This window comes from Xiphias gladius, chromosome 19 (assembly GCF_016859285.1).
Source record: "Xiphias gladius isolate SHS-SW01 ecotype Sanya breed wild chromosome 19, ASM1685928v1, whole genome shotgun sequence".
NCBI lineage: Eukaryota > Metazoa > Chordata > Actinopteri > Istiophoriformes > Xiphiidae > Xiphias > Xiphias gladius.
This window is the reverse complement of record NC_053418.1, coordinates 30,908,693-30,928,438: the sequence shown is the minus strand read 5'-3', so window position 1 is coordinate 30,928,438 and position 19,746 is coordinate 30,908,693. Positions and strand designations below refer to the sequence as shown.

Genomic DNA, 19,746 nt, shown 5'->3' with positions numbered 1-19,746 from the left:
TAATCTCTCTGTAAAGCAGTTTGGTCAAGGTTTGTTGTTTTTAAATAAATTGACTTGAATTGACTCGAATGCGGTGCACCACGGTAACACTGTTTTTGAAACTATATACAATAAATCTGTTTAAAGTCAGAATATTTTCCCACACACACACACAAATTTAACCAGCAGGCTTGGAAGGTTATTTACCAAGTTCATTGTCTTTATTTTGTTTCTATAAAAACCTTGTCTTTAACTCCTGCATGAATAATGTAACACAGCTGACAGAGACTTATATAAAAGTCTAAACTTCAATAATGAGGAGTGAAATACTTTTCATGCAGTCTTTACTGTTTAGGAAATGCATCTCACGCTGCTTTTATATCATAGAGATATTTTTTGTCATGAATATGAGTTAATTATGATTTCTGTTCCACTTTCTGATAAGGAATATTTATAAAGAGTTTATAATTTGGAAGATATGTCTTTGGCAAGGTTAAATAATTAAATAATGAATACATCATTAATAAATCATTAATAAAAACAACTTTTGTTTATTCAGACCTGGGGAAGCCTCTTGGATGTGAGGTGAAACGTCTTCAAGAACCTCAAGCAGGTCCAGTTGCCTTTGTATAGTACTTAGAAACTTTTGTTTATCCTCTTTCAGCAGGAAAACTTGCTTTATATGTTTTTCTAGCTCTATAAAGGAAAAATAGATTTTTTTAATCATCATATTTTTGTTTTTTTAAAACTATTTTTGCAACTCTGGCATTGTTTTGCTCAGTTTTGATGACATACTCACTAGTAATTGGTAAGATCTCAGAACAGTTATTTTGCTTTAAAAAAAGAAAAAAAGCCCAACAGGGCAACAAACTTCAGTACTTCGAAGATCAGACAGGTCAGATGATCATAACTGATAGGAGTTTTCCCTCAGTTCATTGGGAGGACAGTTAACCGTGAAGCCAGAAACAACCACAACCCAACCCAGGTTGCTCTTATTACTGATCTATAAAGCATAAGTGAAGAATTTATTAAACATTTATAAAGCGTACTTTGTAAAGTATGCCTTATCAGAAAGTAGTACCACTTTTTCTTTAATGCAGGGAGCACCTGAATTTATAAAACAGACTAATTTAAAAAGGAAATGCTTTAAATGAGCCAGTCTAATGGTGCAGAAGAGATGTACTTTCTAGATAATATATGACCCAGTGTTTCTCATTTTAGGACCAATGTGCTCAGTTAAGAATCAGGAATTTGATTTGTATGGAGGCTGCTGGATCTCAACGAGGTTATGTGAACTGAAAACATTACAATATCAGTAGCTTAATATCAGTAGCTTATAGCCTATACGTGTAGATATAGATCTAACCTATATCTCTTTTTAGTCAGTTAACTCCAGCTGTATCAAGTTTTGCTCTTCCATTGTTATTTACTACCATTAAACATGAGGCCTCTATTTGTCAGCATGAAAGGCAAAAGTACAGTAGACCTCACCAACCCTACTAGTTCATGCGAATGTAGTGTTAGATACACAGTCTGTTCTGAATCATTCACAGTCATGGTAACCACTGTCTGAATATTAAAAAAAGACAAATCCTTAAAGAATATTATGGCCAAAGCTTTCTATACACCAATACAATCATATACCTTTGTATGGAGGAACATCCAAGTAAGTGGTGCTTTGTGGCTGTTACAACTGTCCTGAGTTACAATAAATCAAAACACTGAAGGATACAAACACAAAATATCTCAGTCTTTGGTAACATTCAGATGTGTAATTCTCTGTAAAGGGGACTGCCACTACTGCTGATTATGCTGCTGAGAAGTTCGATCTGATGGAGTCCTCTCGTAACTGACGGTGCTTCCCAGTTCCGCCCTCTTCACTATGTGTACGACGCTCAATGGTAATCCTGTAGTTTTTTCTGCAGAGAAATGAATCGAGTTAAAGGAAAAATCTTGTTTTTCGATGTCTGTGAAGATTCTCAATCATCCACGTCATAGTTATCTAAGAAGGGTTGAACTGTAGAAGCCTCTTGGATGAGAGGTGAAACTTCTTCAAGTATTTACAACCAAATCCAGTTGCCCTTGATTCAAACCTTCTTCGATCCTGTTTTTCAACCTGGTCTTTTTTTAAGTAGTTTTCACCATAATTCCTTTCAGTTATCATACAGTCTTACTCACTAAAAACACTGAAGGTTACGTAAGCAGTGGCTAGCACAGAGTCTTATTATTAATTTGGTAGGGAAAGCTTAAAAATTATTATCTAAACTGTGTTCCAAAAGTCCTAATACAGCACATGTAATGTACTTACATAAACATAGCTGTGTGCACACAGTTTTTTCCTATGCAATACAAAATTATATTGAACAGACATTTGGGCATGCTAATTTTTGCTGTCCATTCCAAATGAAAGGTTTAAACAGTATGGTTCAACTCAATGTCCTTTTCCAGCCTGTGTGATTGTCTAACTTGTGTTTCTTGCAATGCTGGACTGTAGTGTCACTGCATCCCTAGTTCTCAGCTATGAGGTTGGTGACTAAAACGTGATTAAAACCAAAAGACTTGATAGTCAAAACTATCAAAATCATGTCAAAGTAGTTTTATTCAAAGGAATAAAAGAGTCTCTAAGCCTTTGAGTGGGAGGGCAGTTTAACTGACAGCTGAGCCAGCTGAACAGACAATGCTGACAGACAATACTTGAAATTGACAATATTAGTATACATGAGAAGATAAACATTACCTATAGTTACCTGAAAAAGTAGAATGCTATAAGCATTGCAGTTCCAAGAACAGCTCCGACTATGACTCCAGTCAAAGCTGATACTCCTAGTCCACCTGTTTGGTTAAAACATGTACTTGTCATACATATTGTCATACATACTCTAGATATAACACAAATTCCAAGTTAAATTTCACAGGATTAACTGAACAGTAGTGTACATTTACATGATTTATCTGGCAGCTCTGTGTGTACTTTACGTCTTCCTCTCAGAGTGAAATGGTCAGTCTTGAAGGCAGGCAGCAGCTGAAAAGTTCCATTTACACCAAAGTAGTTGGCCACCACCTGGAAGTTAGTATACCATATTGTCATTATCATATCATCTGCCTGATAGGAAAGCACCTCGGGGATGGCTCATCATAATGTTGGAATTTTGCTTCTTCTTACCTCATAGGTTCCTGCCTCAACATTGGTCATGGCCATCAAAGAAAAATCTCCATTTCTGTCACCATTAACATCCATGGACACCTGGCCAGCAATTCCTGTCCACAATTGTGAAAACAATGCAAACATCATTTAGCCACACTCTCAATGTACAGGAAAAAATTACATGCCACTGTAAAAGATTTCATTCACATACTTAACAAGTACTATAATGCCATTCCAGGGTCTGTAGTATGTGTCTGTGTGTAAGAGATCGCGTGTATGTGCACACGCGCGCGCGCGCGCGCGCGCACACACGCACACACACACACACACACACACACACACACACACACACACACACACACACACACACACACACACACACACACACACAAAGTACTCTGCAAAAGTACTCTACTAAAAGTAGTTCCTACAAATCGAGAATGGTCTCAAAAGTAATGCCTTGAATAGTTTTTATTCATCAATAAATAAATATAAATTCATAGAATAGACTAGAATGGAATAAAGCAATGATCTTTATTGTCATTATACTCAGGTATAATTACATTTTACACAGCATCTCTCCTATGTAGGTTAAATAAAGCAAATAAAAAGCAGTACCAGAAAGCAGCAGTAACAGCAGCATAATGTTTTACAGTGACTGTTGTGCAAGTACAACTTGAAACTTGAACTTGAAAATAAAAAGCATGATTTAAATTAAATTTACATGGGTTGGGTGTGTAAGTGTGTGCATGTCTGTGTTTCACAGTCCTTGTGTGTGCACCCACAGTCCTTGTAATCAGTCCTCTGGTAGGGCAGGGAGGTGTGTGTGTGTGTGTGCGCGCACGCATGCATGTGCTCAGTTCTTATAAGCTGTTTGCTGGCTGAGCAGGGAGGGGAGTGGCTGGGTTGTGTGGTGTCCTTGATGATGTTGCTAGCCTTCTTCCTCAGTTGACTGGCATAGATAGTGTCCAAGTTTGGGAGCTCCATCCCAACAATGCGCTGTGCAACCTACACCACATGATGCAGGTCCTTTTGCTCGATGGATGTGCAGCTGGTATACCACAGAGTTGTTGAGGATGCTCTCAATGGTGCTCGTGTAGAAATTTAGCAGCAGTTTCTGTGGGAACTAGGCCTGTTTCAGTTTCCTTGGGAAGAAGAGTCTTTGTTGGGCCTTTTTCACCAAGTGTGAGGTGTTGGAGGTCCATGTCAGCTGTTTTGACATATAGACTTCAAGGAACTTTAGGCTTTCATTGCTTTCCACTGCTTCGCCATGTACGTTGAGGGGGAGGTTGTTTATCCCCTTTGTTCTCCTGAAGTCAATAACCATCTCCTTTGTCTTAGATGTGTTAAGGACCAGGTAGCAATCAGCCAGATGTTCCACCTCAAGCCTGTAGGCCGTCTCCTAATTGTCTGAAATCAGCCCAACTATTGTGGTGTTGTCTGCAAATTTAATTATGGAGTTGAAGGTGTGGATGGGGTTGCTGTTGTGGTTGAAGACTGAGAAGATTATAGGGCTCAGCACACAGCCCTGTGTCGTTCCTGTGTTTAGGATGATGGTGGATGAGGTGTGGTTACTAACTGAGGAAGTCCATGGCCCATGAGCTCAGCGAAGAACCAATGTCCAGGTTGTCCAGTTTGCTGACCAGTTTGTGGGGGATGACAGTGTTAAATGCAGAGCTTAAATCCACAAATAGCATCCTCACATCGGGGCCTGCTTCCTACCTTGCGTTAACTTACTACAGGGTGGTGCTCAGCTGGTGGAGCTGTAGAACCAGTGATGATTCTCCAGCAGGTGAGTCGATAAGTAGAGCAGAGACCCCGCTCTGAGCGTTGAAACGGGCAAAGAACTGATTCAGGACATTAGACAGTTTGGCATCATAACTGGGCAGGAATTTGATGGTTTTATAGTCAGACAGTATCTTGATGCCGTTCCACATGTTGCAGGGGTTGTTGTTGTCAAAAAAGCGCAGTAAAGACAAAAAAACTAAATCAAATTGATATTTGTTGTGACCATCCTTTCCCTTCAAAAAGGCACCAGTTCTCCTTGGTACGCACAGTTTGTCAAAGTATTTGGCAGGTAGGTTGTTCCAAACATCTTGGAGAACAAGCCACATTTTTCTTCTGGGGATTTAGGCTGTCTCAGTGTCTTCTGTCTCTTTATGTAATCCCACACCGACTCCATGATTTTGAGATCAGGGCTCTGTGAGTGCCATACTATCTGTTTCAGGGCTATTTGTTAATATTTTGTTGCTGAAGATAATTCTTTATGACTCTGGCTGTACGTTTGGGCTTGTTGCCATGCTGCAGAATGAATTTGGGACCGGTCAGGCACCTCTCTGATTGTATTGGGTGATGGACAACAATCTAAAAATCCAAAGTTCCTAAAACCTTTGCACAGTACTGTGTATACATTGACATCATTAAGTATTGTGAAAAAATGTTTATACATTTTTTTTTGCAAATTCATTAAAAATCAATGACTGAAATCGCTAATTTACCAAAATATTTAGATCCTTAATTCAGTACTTTGTAGAAACCACTTTGGCAACAATTAGATCTGGGCTGTTTATCCCATTCTTCCTTGCAGATCCTCTCAAGCTCTGTCAAATTAGGTGGACCTAATAGGATGGTAACTAAATAAGTGCACATACAGAAATAAAAAGATACAGAAAATCCCCCCCCCCCCCCGGGAGATGTAACTGCCTGTAGTTTCTGCTGATTGCCTAGCAGTTGCTAAGAGCCAAGTAATAGTCTGGCGCGTAACACCTGGTAAAACAATTTGTTGAATTTACACGTCACTGTTTTTAATCAGTGACGTGTAAAATCAGTGACGTATTAATTGGTGGCCTTTAAAGGTGCTGGTACGCATATTTTGTTACATTTTGTCAGAGCCAAGCTAGGTGTTTCCCCCTATTTCCAGTCTTCTTGCTTAAATAAGCTTACTACCTGCTAGCTGTACCCTTAAATTTCAGGATATTTATTATATTAGGATAAACCCCTTGAGATGTATCATCTTGTCTTCAAGGGGTTCCAAGCAAATACACATGAAGTAAATGGAAAGTAGAACTGTACAAGACAATGATATATAGCACAACAATGACAAGACAAACAAATAACATTCAACAACAAAAAAAGAGAGAAAAACAGAAAGAGTTACAACCTTAGACTAGATACAAATCAAAAAGAAAAAAAAAGGATCAATCTATAAGTAACGGAAATAAGGGAATATTGATGGTATTTCTGAAAACCTAGGCAATCTGTTTTAAGATGAGAAAACGGAACATTTTTGAGTAAGCTTAATGATGAGAGGGGCAATTTACAGGTAAGCCCGATACATAGGGGACTATAAAGACGATCTGATCAGAGCTTTTTAATGCATAATTTGTATAAGTATAAGGAACACAAAATTGTTTTAGACAATTAGGATGTTTAAAGCCATCTGAGTCGCTAACATTGTGCAACGGTGTTTAAAGAAAGAGAAATCTGCACAGTCTATTATATAGAACATTGAGGGAAGAAGATTCGTTTTAGATTCGTTTTAGAATCATTCTCCTAAACAATGTCAGCACAGTCCATTATTGGTAGTATAAGTTGTGAAAGAAGTCTCTTTTTACCATTAAATATAAAACAATGTCTGGAACGATAGAGAACACCAAAACCAAAATTTAATATTTTCATGACATGATCAATGTGTGGTTTAAAGGTAATTTCAGAGTCAATCCACACACCTGAATATGTATTTATTATGTAGACTTTTACCATCATTACAAGGTAGAACAAAAGAGCTGGATTTGGAGTTGAGGTTCTGTCTACCAAGAAGCATTGGGTAGGTTTTGGTTTATTGAACAGTAATTTCTTAGCTGACGACCAAGTTTGTAGAATATTAAAATCAGATTGCAGGGCCTCTTAAATTGGTGATACGGAGGTTTTTGATGTATATATAACAGTATCATTTGCATATAGTTATGCGCAAAAATCAGACAAAAAACAGTGGGGAATCATTATTAAAAATAGATAAAACACGTGATACTAAAGTAGAACCTTGAGGCACACCTCTCTGCTGAGTAATTAAATCTGATTTACACCCTCTTCATTGCTTTCTGTTTTGAAAATATGAATTAAACCACAGAAATGCATGTTGAGATACCAATAGCATGTAGCTTGTCCAAAAGAAGATAGTCATCAACCAGATCGAAAGCTTTGGTGAGATCAATAAATATTGCTCTGTAAGATGAAGAGAAAACATTGTTAATGAATTTTAAAAGAGCAGTGGTCATTAAACAGACAGATATGGGAGCAGCATCAATTTTCTTATCTAACTCAATAAGAAAAAGTGGGAGTTACTGTTTGTCCATTTGCCAGCTGCTTGTCAAATGAAGTGATTAAGTGCAAAAGGAGAGGAACTGATTTTTCTGTGTACTATAGGCTAATTTGTATCTCCACTGCTCTTACTGTTAAGCCTTCAATATCTGTGTGGCTTCTGAATTTTACAGTGAGTGGCTCTAAGGCCATAGCATCCTTTTCAGAAGAGGAATCAAAGGAAATTAGATGACCACGAATGTCAAACCTTACTGCCCTATTTTTGTAGCACTAACACAAGCAGTGCATTCACAGTTTGGTATTTTCCTGACCTTGAAATTCACTTGCCTGTCTGTGTACTGTTTTGGAGAAGATGCGCAAACAATTGGGAGGTTCTTTCAAATGAACAGTGCAAAAGCCAGTTATTGGTGTTTTGGTGGAAATATTGTTCTAGATGTTGCATTGAGAACAGACACTTCAGAACCACGTCTGTTTTTGGCACAATGTCACTCTGCTATCACTTTGGTGATTTTATTTGCATGAGCAAATGAAGTATTTGAAGCAAATGAGCATAAATAATGGAGTTATGCTTAAAATATGAATAAAGTGTTTTAACACTCCAACAAGTAGAACAAAATGAACCTTCAATCGAATTAAAGTAGGAGCATCGGTAAATCATTCCGCATTTATTTATAAATTAATGTGTGATTCTAACAGTATCTGTTGTCCACAGCTGCTCTAAAGTGTACAGAAATCTTCTCCTTCAGTTCTTTAAATCCCTGCAGCTATCTAAAGGCAGCAAGAAAGATACTGTTTGTTGATAAATCTGCAGCCTCTGATTTGTGAAGTGATGCATCAGAGCCCGGTGCTATTACTCCACTGTGTTTACCTTGATTAAATCCCCTGAAAATGTCACCTAGCTGTTACAAAATAACCACCCCCACCTCTACACACATCAAACTGGTCGGTTATAACTCAGTATTCTGCCTTTTTATAAAGGAGATGTTACCACAGTTTATCAGTCCTGTGAATCGTGCTTTCCCTACTTACTTTTAGCAAAATAGGCATTTCATTTTTGTATTGTTCTTGTAATGTTTTAATGTGCAAAGACTGCTGTATCACATCAATTATTAATGATGTGATCATTTATAAAGTGAAAACAGGTGGAATCATGACTGTCAGTGCAATGTGACCATATAAACATCTTAACCAAATTTTTATAATTTATTTCTCTCAACATTGTACTATTAAATTGTTGAAAAAAAAAAAAACCCCGTCCCAGCTGCCTTTGCTTATACAGTGCATTCAGAAAGTATTCAGACCCTTTCACTTTTTTTTATGTTGCAACCTCATGCTAAAAACTTTTAAATTCATTTTTCACTCATCAACCTACACTCAATATCCCATAATGACAAAGCCAAAGTGAAAGAGAGGTTTAGAAATGTTTTCAAATTTATTTAAAAGGAAAAACTGAAATATCACATTGATATAAGTATTCAGACACCTTGCTATGACACCTGAAATTTAATTATTCAGTTTATCTCAGGTGCCTTCCATTTCTCTTGATCATCTTTGAGATGTTTCTGCACCGTGACTGGAGTCCACCTGTTGTGAATTCTTACGATTGGACATGATTTGGAAAGGCACACACCTGTTTATATAAGGTCTCACAGCTGACAATAAATATCAGAGCAAAAACCAAGCCATGAGGTTGAAGGAACTGCCTGCAGAGCTCAGGCTGTGTCGAGGCACATATCTGGGGAAGTCTAATAACTTCTGAACACTATTACTGGGCTACACACCATTAGACAAAAATGGCTTCACTACATTTCTATCTGATAATGCTGTAGCTAAATTCAAGGATGTGATTCCATCAGCCTTTAATTCACCATCATGTTTCAATATAACAGAGAACTCCTAGGCTAACTTTAGTCTCTCCCAAATTGATCATTTGGTTGATAGTGCTGCAGGCTCAATGAGAATGACACTTGACTCTATTGCCCCTAAGAGAAGAAAATAAAACAAATGAGGTTAGTTCCATGGTTTAACTCCCAAACTCGCGAAAGGATGGTTTTCTGGCCACACGTCCTCCACCCCTCAGGCTGACAGAGAGTCATAGCTCCATTGATCCATGTATTCCTATAGCACTCAAGAATGATGACTTCTTTAATGATAAAATTCTAAATATTAGAGAAAAATTCATCACCCCCTGCCCTCAAACCGGCTGCGATCTATCTTCAAACACAGGAACCTTAGAAACAACTGTAACACATTATCTAATGATGTAGTTACTCTAGATGGCATTACCCTGGTCTGCAGCACCACCATTAGGTATCTTGGAGTTGTCTTTGATCAGGATATGTCCTTTAACTCACACATAAACAAACTTCAAGGAGTACCTTTTTTCACCTACGTAACATTTTAAAAATCAGGCACATCCTGTCTCAAAAAGATGCAGAAAAACTCGTCCATCCTTTTGTTACTTCTAGACTGGATTATTGTAATTCCTTATTATCAGGCTGCCCCAACAAGTCTTTAAATACTCTCCATCTGATACACAATGCTGCTGCGTGAGTACTGACAGGAACTAAGAAAAGAGATCACATTTCTAGACCTAGACTGCCAGGGGAATTCCCATGATACACCAAGCTCCTCTCTCTTCCTCTCCATCCATACACATTCATGTCCCATTAATGCTTGTTACTAACTTGGCTTCTTTTCTCTCCCATAGTTTTGTACTTTCTCGTCTCTATCCTCTCTCCTCCTGTCACTTTCTGCAGGTATTTTTTGCCTCCAGAGCTGCAGAGCCTTGATCTGTGGCCACCTACTGCCCCATGCTCAAAATGCACTGCTTCAATTATTATTATCATTATTATTATTAGTAGTAGTAGTATTAGTAATATTATTATTATACATCCATATGTGGAACCTGCATTGTGCTATGTTCTCTTTCCTCCTGCTTCCACTGTCATTAGAACTAAAGGACCTGTTCGGTGATGGCCACAGAACTGTCTTACAAAAAAACTGAATAAGAAGAACTACAGTAATACAAAAACCCTCTGTGAGGGCGATTCAGAGGTTACAGGGATACCGCAAAAACATAAGTAAAAGTACAAAAGTATTATCAGAAAAATTTACTAAAAGTATTAAAAGTAAAATTTGTCATTATACAGGAGAATGGCCGCTGTCTGCATATATTATTATATATTACAAAGTATGATTATTATTACTGATGCATTCATGTGTAAACATTGATTTAATGTTTTAGCTGGTCAAAGTGGTGCTAATTTTTTTTACTTTATATTCTGTTGGGTAGATTGATGTATAACAATGCATCATATTTTATAAACTCACGTTCAATTTTTTACAATTATAATGCGTACAATCATAATCTGCAAAAAAGGAACTACAGCTAGCAAATAAAATTTTCTCTGAAATGTAGTGGTGGTAAAGTATAAAGTAACATGAAAAGGAAATACTCAAGTGAAGCACAAGTATCTCAAAATTGTACTTTACAGTACATTACTTGAGCAAATATACTTAGTTAGATTCCACCAGGGAGCCAGTCAACAGTAAAAATTACAAGTCAGGTTAATACAGTAAAAGATTTTACTGTAAAAGATTTACAATATTATGGAATTATATTCTCCCATAGTAGCATATGCTAGCAAAGCTTAAAAAGCAAAGTATTTACATGGTATAGCTACAACAGCAAGAGGCTTAAAAAGTCATTTATCAGCCCCGCAGGTCTGCCTTAATGCATAATGTTACCCAGTGAGTTGATTCAGTGGAAGCTCTTATTTTAAACACAGAGAAGCTGGAATATTTGTTCAAAACTGAATGGAGCATTTTGTTCTGTTCGCCATAAAATTTGGCAGTTGCTAATTTTACTTATTCTAATCTGCAGCAAATTTTTATGGCATGTGTATGTTGTCAAACTGATGAGCATTTCTGTATTTCGTGGTGTTTTATTGATTTGCAGCAGTTTGTCTTCTAAATACTGCTTACAGTACATGTTTTCAAATAGGTGAAGATTTTTTTGCATGTGTTTTTATATGTCGCTTTGCATTAAGCTCTCTCAGCCACCATGATGTAGGCGATTTATGTATGCTACACATCAATTTATAAAACATGCAGTGAAACTTTTTGACTTCAACAGGAACTTTGACTTGAAAACTCTGAATGTCAGAAGTAGGGTTCCTTTTATCACATTATATCAGCTTAATATCTGAGTTGGTATTAAACTTTGCAATCATCTGGCGCACCTGGTATTTACACCTCTACCTCCTCCTGATGATGGTTTTAAAGGAAAAACAAAAGCCTGAAAAAAAAACACTGTCCATTGTCTTTTTTGGAGTAACTCTGCTCTTATAAGCTCTGCAAAATAGTCTATTATTTTTAGGATATTTGAAATAACTCTACGGATATTTTTGCATTAGATTTCTACCACACCCACACTAGTAACATTGATCATAGTAGTGCAGTGTGTTTTTACCTTCAAAGGTTCTGTTCCACATGTGTGACGTGATCGCTGTTCCATTCTTCTTACTGTATCCATTTTTCATGGCTTCATGCAAGGCGATGGCATACAGCAACAAGGCATCATGGAATCCCTCAACAAACATATTGACCTGAAATGGATCATATGGTCATAAAGAGAAAGTGATTGTACTGTAGTTGCCACCTTCTCATTGAAATTAAACTGCATGATGCACAACAGTAACAATTTCTTGCTTTGGAGAATTAATAATTTAAATACAGGAACACAGACCTGGCCTGGCATTGTTGTTGGGTTCCATGGGGCAAAGCTTGCCCATCTAACTTTCTTGGCCCCTCCAAGAGAAAATTGGTAGTATTTTAATTATTGGCAGATTATTATTATTATTATTTTAACGTTATTTTAACTTAAAAGTTGTTTTTCAGCCATATTAAAGCTCAGAAACGTTCACTTGTGAATGTGGATAAATAACTGTATATAATAACTATTAATAACTATTTGCAAGTGACTTAAATTGAATTTTTGGTAATTCAATTTGTTTCTGACTTTGTCTTCACTAGTACACAGCAGAACTAGTTTATCTGTTCGTAGTTAGTAAGAAGGCGAGAGAAGGAGAAAAGCAGGCCTGTGATTGACTTGTGGCGTGCCCACCTCTCGCCCAATGGCAACTGGGACCACTTCCAGCCACCACACGACCCTCAAGGATAAGCGCACTAGCTAATGGATGGATGAATGGATGGATGGAGAAAGAGACCAGCAAGGAAGGGAAAAAGGGAGACAGTCCGATAAACTTCCGTTCATTCATCTCCTGCTCTCTGTAATCATCTAAACTGCGTTTAATGCAGCCAAATTCACAATACACTGGTTCTCATTAACATAATTTTTGTTTCTGCTTTTTCAGACAATGGAACATGCAACGGTTGAAGTCTGATCTATACTCATAAATACTATGTTTACCAGCAGTCATTACGAAGTTGCTGAGCTGCAGATAAAATCATTATTCAACAATCACAACATTTTTAGACAAAATAAAGAAAAATACATGTTAATGACAACAGCTGTGCTATGAGATTACCTATAGTGATATTTAAAATAAGCAGTCACAGAAAAAGTTAGAGGCAACAAAAGTTTGCCATATTCAAGTAAAGCCAAAAAGAATCTTTTCTTGAGTCACTGAAGGTAAGAGGACATAGCCCTCCAAAAGCAGTTCCCCTTGTGAATACAGAGGTTGTTGAGGCCCTCCAAACCAAAACAGTGTCCACTGAGCTGTAAAGTCATTGCTTCGAAGCAACGGAGCCGACTCACAGCTGCCATGGCAAATGGAAGTATATTGTTTACAAAAACATAGACGTAGTTGAACAGACATCAGGGTCACAAAAGAAGAGATCTTATAGGTAAGACAGCCATAATACAGTTGATACATTGATGCAGTTACTGGAGTAAAGGCCCAGCTACTTTGGAGAGCAAAAACAGTGCTTTCATGGAATCTTTTTTCTTGCCCTGAAGCTAGAGAGCATCTTGGGTTTTTTTGGATAGAGTAGGTATCATGGATTTAGAAGAGGGACTGCTGAGAATCATTGTATTACACATACCATTTATGATTGATGTGCATAAACCATTTCAGTGTTTAAAATATAAAATAAAAATAAAAAATTAAATTAAAAAAAAAAAAAAAAAAAAGCCACGTGGGTTAAGTTTTTTACACCACCGCAGTGAAACTAGTTCATCTGCCACAGTGGTATTACATGTCTGTCAGCAGCCATCCAGTGGCATGCAAGCAAACATGTCGTTCTGAATGGGCCATTCAGAGATGCATGGCTGTTTCTTTTACACTATGAATTTTGAATACTTGTTTTTTTCTTTAACATTTTGAACCTGCACAATGCATTGTTGAAACTTAAGAGGTGTGTGCATTGCCTCCTCTGTGTAGACCTGCAGACATGTATCTTCAGGGGAACCCACTTCCTCAAGTGGTTCTCCCCACTAGTTCCTCTTTCACACCCTGCCATGGTGTCTCAGTCCAACAGCACTCTATGACCCTAATCCCTGCTAAGATCCAACACAATGACAATCAAAATTTGGAGGTGAGGAAAAAAAGTGAGGCAACTGCATCTAGATGAGGTGGCAAGTTCTGATGGTATGGTAATGATATGACCTCTCATATCATAATGTCCCTGAAAAGATGGGTCCAGCAACCCTTAGATGACCCATGACCTGGGAACTGTGAGGCAGCACTGTTGGTTAGGACAGCAAGACCTAGGAGTCCACCTGTACAAAGGATTAGGCTGGGCTAAAAAGAAGGTACGGTGATTAATAAATGGTAAATGGGCTGCACTTATATACCTCTCCTTTCTAGTATTATTGACCAGTCAAAGCACTTTACATTACTGCCATATTCACCCGTTCACACACAAACTCACACATACTGACGGCTGTGCCACACAAAATCCTCCCTCCCAGTGGCCAACAGTCTGAATAAGTCTTCTGTCACTAATGGACATGGACACTGACAGGAGATTTTTATTTTAATACACGATCATCATCATATTATCACATACCACAAACTCAAAACACTGCTGTTAACTCATAATACTTCATTGTAACACTGATGTGTCTGATGTACAGTTTTTAGCCAAGCTAGCAGTGTGGCTATATGGAGAGCAATGCCAGTCTGTCTGATGGTCAGGTGACCACTTTGGTTCAGGCTGAAATATCTCAACAACTGTGGGATGCATTGTCATGAATTTTTGTACAGTCATTCATGGTCCCCAGGGGATCTCTCAAGGACTTTGGTGATCCACTGACTTTTCATCTTGCACCATTATCAGGTCAAAAAAAATCACTTATTAAATGAAACACCTCTACACCTACAAATTGGATTTGAACAGATTTTGTCACAGACATTTAAAATCACCTTAGGCTGAATCCTAATAATCCCCTGACTTTTTCTTTAGAACTGTAAGGTCAGATTTTCAAATTGTCCAAATACCTGCAAAACTATGGAACTATAAACAACCTCCAGTTCTTGCTTTCCCTACATGGAATCTCTGTAGCCACAGTAGCCCTGACATGCATTTGCGTCTTTGAGAAAGGGCGGGTCAGCTACAGCGAAGCCTATGTTGTAGCTATGGAAGTGCCATAACATTTTGGATATACACATGAAATACTGTGTCACCCAATGGTTGAAACGAGCAATTCAACATAAAGCCCTGTATCCATCCATTAGCTATACAGCTTATCCTTGAGGGTCATGTGGGGGCAGGAACCAATCCCAACCTACATTAGGTGAGAGGGGGGGTACACCCTGGACAGGTCGCCAGTCAATAACAGGGCTGACATATAGAGACAAACAACCTTTCACGCTCACAGTCACACCTAAGGGCAATTTAGAGTTGACAATAAACTGCATGTCTTTTGACTATGGGAGGAAGCCAGAGGATCTGGAGGAAGCTCACGGAGGCACAGGGAGGACATACAAAGTCCAAACAGAAAGGCCCCAGCCGAACCGGGTTTTGAACCCAGAACTTTCTGGCTGTGAAAGTTCGAACCAATGCACCACTGTGCCACCAACTAACCCTAACCCTTACATAAATCATTTCTCATAACAACAATGATTACAAATTTTAATTTCCCTTATTCTCTATTTGATGATATGTGTCTCCCGGTGCCAAGATTGAGAAGAGATACTGATGAATTTTTCTTTGCATTTTCTGCACTATGCATGCAATTTTTATTGGAATTATTAATTTATTGGCAAAAAAAGTAAAAAATGATAATACATTTGAATTACATGTTTTTTTCATGGCTATGGGTTATTGTGTATCCCATAAAAGATTTTGTGTTTCTCTCGGACATGGTGACATTTCTTTAAGACATTGTGTTTTCTCTGTACATAGCAAATTGATAGGGGTGTTGTTTCGTATCATGTGAGCCCCTAATTGTAGGTGGAGCTTTTATTTTTGTCTGTATATATTAAAAGGCTGTTCTGAAAAAAACTTTGGGGGGCTTGCAAATTTCAGTGTGCAGACAATCTCTGCTTTTCTTTTTTTTTGGCAGTTTTCAGAAAATGAAATTTCAAAATGGATGGATGTGAGGCTGGTTTTGTAAAAAAACAACAACATCCAAACAAACAAAAACTATGTGCTTTTATGCATTGTCAAATTTGCATGCCTCATTTTTTATTTCAGTTTGTCAGTATTTCTAATCTTATTTTTGCAGCATCAGGGCAGAGTGATGAGATGACGGCAGGATGAAGACAAAAGTTGTTGGTTAAGTATATTTGGCAAGATATTTTTAGGAAACAGACTGAGTTAAGATCCATATAAGTTTTAAAGTTATTTATTCAGGAACCAGAAGATTCAGCTGATTTTTTCATTTAAGTGTGGTGTTTTTGGTGGTTTGGAGCGTCTCGATTACAGACTTCACTGCCACCTCAGCAATCTTTTCCCAACTTAGTTGGGCCACTTTTCACTTTTTAAATCCCAAACTGAAAATGAGATCCACACCTGTTATTAGCTGTTGCTGTCTGCTGCTTTCATTGGTTAAAATGACAAAGATCACTGGCAGCAGATTAGCTGTACATAATTAGCATTAATTCCAGGATTTGACAACAGGCCAAAATGAAACTTGCTGTTGTCTCCTGCTGGCGTTTGTACTTAGCCAAAGAACATTTCTGAGGTAAAAGAAACATCACTCTGTGGCAGTACTCTATGTCTGTGAATTGACTGCTTTTTTGTAGTCCAACATGACCAACAGTAATGCTGTCAGTGATGAGTCTTCTTGACTAAAAAAATCTAGCTGATCGTGTCATGCCAATTTCAGGAGTTGGAATCTCCAAGTTAATTTTGCATATCATATCAGTATTTTAAGATGATTTTAATTCTTAATCAGATGAATACTTAGTACTTACTCAGAACTTCCAGTTTTTGGCTCAAGTAGCTGTTGAAAAATATTGTGTAAACGTCAGCAGGCTACAGTTGTTATTTCCATGTATTCGATACATTTAATTAACATTTTATATCTTCTGCTGTTGATCTCATTTTTAGGCTAGAGCTTCAGGTTGTTAACATTAGCTAAGCTGACACACAAAACTATTTCTGCCTTCTCAGAAAACAAAAGGTGATCACTGATTGAACTTAGATGTTCATAAATGTAGTAACAAATATTGAAAGCTTAACCTAAAAAAGATTTGATAAGGATTAAAAGGGTGGCAGATTTGATAAGCAGGTTCAATAAAATGCCACTGATTCCCAACCCCCTCATGAGGATGTATACAATGAATGAACACAGATTCCAATCTTGTAAAAGTGCTGCTCAGTTTCAGTGGCCATTCATTTATATTTTTTTATAATTTTATATTTCTTTTCGCTCCTCCCATCATCTACGGTCCTACAGCCTTAAGTACATATTGATAAACCACCCACTTTTTGTGTTGCCAACACAGTCCAATAATAAAAATAGACAAAAAGTATCTGACTCATCATCATCTGCAAATTCATCATACATCAATCCGTAATATTTCACAGAAATTCAATGAGATGTTATCAAGGCTGAGAAAATAATTTGTTTTAGTGTGAGACAGACACACATACGTACGCAGTCTTTGCAGTCATGAAGCCCAGCTTTTTCAAAGGACTTTTTCATTTCCATGGAGAAGTTTTCAAACTCGGGCTTGACTGTCCTGAGCAGTGTTACCGTGTTCAGAGAAGCATAGGCTTGCCTCGCATCATTGTCATATTTATCTCCTCTCTTCCATGAGCCATTGCCTAGAATTTAATTTAAAAGGGACAGAACAAGGTATATTTTCCAAACATAACTAACAAACATTATTGTTTGATCAAAATCAATTTAAGACATTCTGATACCTAAAGCTAAACTGGGTGCATCTAGAGTAACGAACGCCTGCTGAGCTAAGTAACTAGCTATAGTGCAGTCCTTACAGAACAGAGGCCATTGGAAGAAAAACACAACATTTTAGGAAACAAAACAGAAAACAAAACAGAAAACAAAACATTTCACAAACCTAGAAAACAAAAACGCTAACAAATCCTTGCTCAGTTTACTTTGGAATAACATTCATTACGATTCTGTAGAAAATGATGAATGATTCACTGTCATATTCATTGCCATTGTATCAAGTAGTATACTATTTATATAAGTAGGCCAAAAGCAAAAGTGTGGGTTGGGGAGGTCATTGGGCACGTAGCATGATCTGACTTTCATGCCAGATTGTAATACAGAAAATGTTAGCAAACAGTTGCATATTTCCAAATCTGGCAGATATTAACATTTATTTGGAGTCTTGTTCACTGAAGAATCGAAATTCACTCTACTTTTATGTCACTGTGTCACTGTCTAAATATGTATGGACTGCACTTTAGATAAATAGAGAGCTTATTCACCCATTAAAACTGCAGAAAATGTTTAATAATTCCGTTCGATTTTCATCATTACTTCAGTTTGTAAAGAACACATTTTAAAGTAATGTCACTTTAAATTTACCATAAGAAGAGGCATTGAAGAGTTCAACATTAAAGAACATATAGTTGCCGTTGGTCAACCGTCGTCTGTGTGCAGCTAGCATGATCTCTCGTATTTTGTCTGCTCCCATGCACATGATCACCACTGCAGAAAATGATACAGAGACAAATGTAGTTATAGTCATTTCAGTCAGCAGTTTTCATGAATGCAATAGAGTACAAATGTTAGTAAACACAATGTGTCCTGAGATCATTGAGGGACATTTTTCACAATTTTCATCAGTTCATTACTGACGTTTTGGGAAGTTAAGCCACTTTTGAGAAAAACTTTTCAAATAAGTGTTAGGTAATTATCAATGGGCAGAAACAGTGTGCAACTCATTAATGGTGAACATTTTTTTTTAAAAACCCAACAGAACCACAATCTGAACACTGATCAACTACTACTAAGGTAGATTATGGAGGAGCAGCTTGTAAACATACAGTGATTGCTGATACTATTAATTCTACATCAAACAGGTTTTATCATGAAGAGACAATTAGCAGAACATAAAAAAACATTTAAAAAAAACATTTAAAAAAAACACAATAAATGTTGTAGATTACTTGAAGGGACCTAATAAACACCTTACAATTATTTGTGTCTGGTTCACTTTTAACTTGGGTTATTAATTGGCATTTCTAAGTATCAGTAATTTGTCTCAAAATAATTAACTGATACATTTTGGAATTTAGTTCTCATTTTGTAATATAAATTAAAGTAATAATTGAGTGTATTGAAATTGGCACCATTAAAAGTATGCCATATTAGCTATGATCAGTTCCTGTTTGCAGTTTACCCATGGATGTACAGAAAACTATCACTGGATTTGATACTGAAGAAAACTTAAAAACATGATGATTCTCAGGTCTCAAACTGCCTGTTGATCACTATTAATCATAACCAACAAGCTTAGTCTTCACATAAGCACAGAGGTTTCTGTAGCTAACATGTAGCTAACAGTCTGGTGCTGGTTGCAAAAAATTTAACCGTGTGAATTTGTAGTTTGTGATCCTGGCTTTCCAGTGCACATCACTCTGATTAGTGCCTGCAGATGGAACACATAGCTAGTGCCTTCAGATAACTGCAGGAAAAGTTAATCAGCTGAAGGACTCCATAAAGCATACGGCTTTTATGAATGATTTTTTGCAAGAATTACACATCAATATTTATTTCTGTCTCACTGGCATATTCAACGCCATAGTCGGATTAAAACTTTATATTTTCTGTGTGACCACATGTCAGCTGGTTGCACAATATAGAATTAAAGTGCAACCGATGAGCAAAAAATGATGAAGGGGTTTGA

General features: G+C 37.3%; 1 protein-coding gene across 1 annotated transcript; it reads right to left on the bottom strand.

Annotated features, from left to right (window-relative positions):
* Positions 1-209: 209 nt before the first annotated feature.
* Positions 210-19,243, bottom strand: npr3 (natriuretic peptide receptor 3). Its single transcript, XM_040154886.1, has 8 exons — positions 19,240-19,243; positions 18,423-18,545; positions 17,517-17,686; positions 11,919-12,054; positions 3,143-3,237; positions 2,923-3,040; positions 2,727-2,811; positions 210-1,898 (listed from the first exon to the last, which is right to left on the bottom strand). The coding sequence occupies exons 1-8, from the start codon at positions 19,241-19,243 to the stop codon at positions 1,787-1,789; spliced, it is 843 nt and encodes a 280-aa protein (XP_040010820.1). The 3' UTR covers positions 210-1,786.
* Between the last annotated feature and the right edge of the window lie 503 nt (positions 19,244-19,746).